We start from the raw sequence: 5,897 nt of genomic DNA, 5'->3' as shown, positions 1-5,897 counted from the left end.
GCAAGATAACCAGCAACAAATTAAACTGCAGACCAGCTTAATGCGGGTTCTGGTCTCCCGCTTTATGTTTTTTTTAAGTCAGAGATTTGCTTCTCCTAGAAAGTTCGCCTGCACCACGGCTTACTGGAGCCCTCTCCACCCCAATATATATATATATATATATATATATATATATATATATATATATATATATATATATATATATATATATATTTAAATAAGGGAGTAGTCACCAACAATGTGTATTTTTTAACATTATTTTATTATTCCGTGTCTTGGTTTTTCATTGAGAATTATGTTTGGATCATTTTAATAATGTTTTTAAGTCATTGAAATCGTTTTTACGCGCGTTTCAGACGTTCGGTGATGCGTCCTCGTCAGAAATTATTTTCAAATGTGTTGGAGATGTAAAAATGGCGATTTTCGTAGTTAATTTGAAGTTTTTCCAAGGGGTGGAGGCTTGTAAGTGTTTATTATTCATTGGCATGCTCAATTTTTATTGCTCTTTTATTGGGCTTGTGAGGGAGACCGTTGTCCTTGCTGTAGTCGCTATCTCTTTCTCCTAATGTTTTTTTCTTTTCCTTTAGGGTGGGGTAGGGTGTGTGTGTGTGTGTGTGTGTGTGTGTGTGTGTGCGTGCGCGCGTGTGTGTGCGTGTGTGTGTTTGCTTTTATTGGTTTGGGAATGTGTATATTGTTTTATAGTATTTTGGGGTTATTTGCTTCCTTAGGAAGGCGGCTGTGATCCGAGGTCGTTACTAATGTGTATGTGTGGGGAGGGGGGGGGGGCTAGCTCTTCTGAAATAAGGGTAGGGGTGCTTTCATTCTATTTTGATATTTATTTTTTGGATTCTTGGATTTTAGTATTGTGATTTTTCGTTTTAGTCTTTTTGGGTATTCCTTATATTGTGTTTGTTTAGAAAGAGGGGTGTATTTAAAATAGGGGATTTTTTAATGTTTCTATTTATTTGTCTCCCCATGTGGGTATGGCCAGACCCAGGATCGGTTCCTAGTGTGGGGAAGATTTTGTTCCCCAGAGGGGGGCATTGGAGCGGGTATAGGTATGGGAGGGGGATGATAGAAGGGATGATAGTTGTTTCAGTCATGAGGGGGTTCTCCTCCACGATACACACACACTACAATAAGTGTTTTTTAATTTATATTTCACAGACTTTACATATCTCAATGAACTTTTTTTTTCTTCAAATCCTTTTTCATTCCATCTAATAATACATACATACATACATACATACATAAAAAATGTTACAATCGAATACACTCAACCTGTCACGATTACTATTCTGTATAAGCTTTTCTGTTTTCTTTCTTTTCAGTTGTTGGAATTATCTTCACTCTTTTATTGATAATGATTCTATACAAACACTTCGCCAACAAAATCTCTCGATCCGTTCATACCAGGCACCAATTGACTCCGCACCGCAAAGGTCATCCGATTCCTCGAGATAGGCTGTTACACCGTTGGTTTAAACTCATGTCGAATAAAAAGAAAGCCATCAAATTTCATCAGCATAATTCTCTTAAATTCCGGCCCCTATCTTCGTCCCTTTTCCCGCAAAGTTTTATTTGTTGTCGACCGAGGAAGGTGTGGCCGGTCAACATATTCATATTTGCATCCAGCTACGGAATTGCAAAGCACCTGAATAGGACCCTCATCATAAATGAAAACTTTCTTCCGTTTTTCAAAATGGAGGCCAAACAATCTCCTGTGCGTATCAGCCATGACATGAGCCTTTGTAACCGGTACACCATCCACTTGGAACAGACAGCCACCCGATTTGATACTCGACTTATGGATTTTAGCCTGAAACCTCGGCTTTATCTGCATGGCTTCCTACAGTCGTGGAAATACTTTCAAGGTGCCGAAAAAGAAATCAGACAATTATTCCACTTCAATGACAATCTGATCAGAAGCGCACAACATAAACTGGATATATTTAAAAAGGAGTTCTTTAAAGGGAAGTCAATACCCAACAGTGTTGTCTTCGTCGGCGTGGACATACGTAGAAAAGGACTCAAGAAATACCTGAACGAATACATGGCTCCCAAGGAATACTTTAAAAACGCAATCGAATATTTTTACTACCATTACAATAATGTGATATTTGTAGGCTGTACGGACAGTCATGAATGGGTCAAAAAATATTTAGCAGATGTGAATGTTATTCCGGTCAAACAACTCTTGCTGCAAATGTGCGTGCTGTCCATATGTAATCATACGATCACATCACCAGGAGCGTTTGGATGGTGGTCGGCTTGGTTGGCCAACGGAACTACAACATATTATACACCATCACAGAAAACACGACGTCTTCATCCGAATAAATTTAGCGCAAGTAATGAAGATCATTACCCGTTGAACTGGGTAGCTATATCGGAAGATAAGAAGAATGAAAATAAATAAATAAACACATATTGAATAATGGATAAAACAAGAACTCTCGTTCATTAAAACAACAACAGTGAATCGCTATATATATATATATATATATATATATATATATATATATATATATATATATATATATATTCCTACCTGTGACAGAAAGAAAATATCGTATTCCAAAAATCACGTAAATGGATGGAGTTGTTTTAGTTTTAAATAAGTAAATCAGCTTTTATGGTTCCTCAAATAGCAATTGTCTTGGGACGCGATTTTGAAAACAATCTAAAAAAAACTAGCAATTATGTTGTAATGCCTACGAATTCCCAAATCAATCAATTAAATTAATTTTCTTTTTTTAAAAATAAAATTACTTCATCAATTTATGTGATTTTTGGTGTTTGATATTTTCTTTCCTTCACATTTTTTCTTTATTTTTATTTTTTAATACAAGGGAAATTCTGAATATCCCCCAAAAAACTACAACTACAATAAGAACAAAAAAAAAAAAACAAGCTCAACACAGGCAGGATTTATCGTCGAGGAATAAGTCATCTGAAAAATAACGTACGAGATCTTTTGATGACTTTATGATTTTTTTTCTTTTTGGATATTTTAATTTTTAAAACCTTTGTGACTTTTTGAATTATAGAGACCTTTTGTGATTATTGGATTAAAAAAATGTGATTTGATGTTTTTGGTAACATATTTTCCAACAGTGTTTATACAGTCAGATATTTTTTAAAGAATTAAGAAAATGGCCACCGGGATTTAAAGTGATATGGAAGACTATAATCGCAATAATTGTTCATTTTATTATTATTTTTAATTTCATATAGAATATAGTTTTGTAATAGATCAGTTAAGTTAAATCTATGTTACATTTATTGTTTTGTCTGCTGCCTTCAATTTTTGTGTGTGTTTTTGTTTGTTTTCAGATTGTTGCCATTTTTTGAAATTTCTGTCTGGCATGTGAATCGTTTACAGAAAATTAAATATTTAAATGATTCTAAAAAAAAAATTGATAAACAACTTTAGCAATTATATTTTAAAATTATTCTTAAATGTATCGTTATGATAACTTAATTTAGAACTGCAAGCAGATTCTAAGCGCAAAAAATGTAAATTAAATACGATGACTACACTTGTAACGTTACCCAACACGTTGTAGCCTCAGTCGCAAAGTAGACAAAGAATAGAAAAAAACTTTAGCTTGTCTTTCTCGTTGTAGCAATGACATTTATTTCCTTATTCTCCCTCCAAGCATGACTTCTCGTTACAGCCATGTCGTCACCCACGTTGTTACGCGCAGGATAATGTCCAGAGGTAGGTACACTACATATATTGATAATAAAAAAAAACTAAAAGAAAGAGTTTAAGAGAAAAAAAGAATTTATTGAACAGATAAACAATGAAACCAAATATTTACAAGAAGAGGCATGTAAGGGAAGTAAGGGAAGAGTTTTTGTTAAATTAGCTTTTCTTGCGGTGTCTTAACCAACTTTGATACGGCATAATCACGTTGACACACCGGTTCCCGCTGGATCACAGAAGTTAAGCAACATTGAACCTGGCCATTACTAAAATGGGTTACCATTTGAGACTTCCAGGTGCTGTATGTTCTCTCCGCTTATCCCACCATTGTTTCCAGTTGTCCTGGACTTCTCCTTGCCACCGGACTCAAGCAGTGTCGATTCAGGAGAGGTGTGGGTGGGGGATTGCGTAACTCTTGCCTCACAATTACATGTGCAGCTGCCCCTACAGGGGGTATCCTTTGTCTTTCGAGACTAAACGGAGGCATCGATTGAACCGACTTTGAGAAAATATATTTTACTTTGATCAGAACAAAAGATCATAAAATCAACATTCACCATGGGTCCAGTTCTTGGAGAGGGTGTTTGCAAAAGGCTTGTTTTAAAAAATTCCTTATGGCTAGATGTTATCCCAGGAAATTGACCGGAGTCACAAATAGTTGAAAGGTCACCCCAACTTAGTGTTCCTTCTCAGAGCTGATTTAATAACTGAAATTACGATGCCATTAGCGTCTGTTTATAGTCAGCTGGATTAGAACCTTCTGGAATTTCCATAATGCTACACCTCGATTTTGGAACCTTCTGGAGCTCTCGAAAAAGAACACTTTTCTGTTCTATTTTTAGATCTCTCCCGAAACACTTAGAAAGAATCTTTTTATTTTCTAATTGGAATGTAATGTATTTTAATAGTAAAAGTTTTATATTATTATATATTATATACTATATTTAATATTATATAATATATTTTATTTTACGATATATTATAATATTAATTTATATTATTTTTATATTTATATATATATATTAATATTTTATATTTATATAATATTTTATATTATTTATATAAGAAATAATAATTTCTTCATTTTTTAAAGAGGAAAAATATCCTCTCATGACACACGTCATAAGTGTGATCTCAAACGTCATCATGGTCATCTTCTTTAACGTGCTGCTTCTCATTTTTATAGTCTTTTCACATGTGCATACGCACGTCCGTGCTCTGTTGTAGAAGAATTAGCCTATGTTACCTACTGCTTAAACAAATCTTGCTTTCCTGACTGATGGAAAACTGTTTCTGTGGTACTTTTTTTCAAGAATTCTGGTGAAAGAACTGACCCATAAAATTATTGCCTCACTAACTTTTCGCTAAAATATTCGAGTCTTTAATTAATCAAGCTCTAGTCCATCACCTTACAGCTACTAAATTTCTGACAGGCTAACAATATGGATTTAGGCAAGCCCATTCTACAGCAGATATCATAACTGTAATCTCTGAATATATACCATACACTGGACAAAGCAGGGGAGGGTAGAGCGGTAACCCTAGATATATCTAAGGCTTAAGATATATCTAAGGTTTTTTCCTATTCTTTGTCTACTTTGCGACTGAGGCTACAACGTGTTCGGTAACTTTTCAGTGTAGTCATCTATTTAATTTACATTTTTCGCGCCTAGAATCTACTTGCAGTTCTAAATCAAATTATCAGAACGATACATTTAAGGCACGATGGTCTTCTTAGGAAAATCAGATCATACGGTATCACTGGACGAATACTTAACATAATTAAATCCTTCTTAAGTAAGGGAAGAATCCAGGTTGTCCTCGATGGTCGTACATCTAAACAATATGATATAAATCCGGTAGTACCTCAGAGGTATATCCTTGGACCTTTCTTATTCCCGATGTTCATAAATGACCTCCCTGATAAAATAGTCTCTGAGATGGGTATATATGTTGATGACACCACACTGTATAACAGGCACGTAGGGAAAACAAATGAATACATATCTAAGGAAATGGCAGAAACGTTAGAGGAAGACCTCCAGTCTGTAGTGGAATGGGGACAAAATGGATGGTCACCTTCAATGCTGCCAAGACTAAGCTTCTTTCCTTCAATAATTACAAGAAACCTCAACCACCAATAGCAATGACTAAAGATACATTACCTGAAAGTACTTCTTTTAAA

At 34.8% G+C, this 5,897-nt stretch overlaps 1 protein-coding gene across 1 annotated transcript; it reads left to right on the top strand.

Annotated features, from left to right (window-relative positions):
• The first annotated feature begins 1,339 nt into the window (after window positions 1-1,339).
• On the top strand, window positions 1,340-2,419 carry LOC145291130 (galactoside alpha-(1,2)-fucosyltransferase 2-like). The gene has a single exon (XM_080136646.1). The coding sequence runs from the start codon at window positions 1,364-1,366 to the stop codon at window positions 2,417-2,419; it is 1,056 nt and encodes a 351-aa protein (XP_079992772.1). The 5' UTR covers window positions 1,340-1,363.
• Window positions 2,420-5,897: the final 3,478 nt, after the last annotated feature.

The sequence above is a fragment of the Euprymna scolopes genome, chromosome 12 (assembly GCF_053919585.1).
Source record: "Euprymna scolopes isolate OS-2025 chromosome 12, ASM5391958v1, whole genome shotgun sequence".
Taxonomy (NCBI): domain Eukaryota; kingdom Metazoa; phylum Mollusca; class Cephalopoda; order Sepiida; family Sepiolidae; genus Euprymna; species Euprymna scolopes.
Note: the sequence above shows the minus strand (reverse complement) of the source record. Positions and strands in the feature narration are given on the sequence as shown.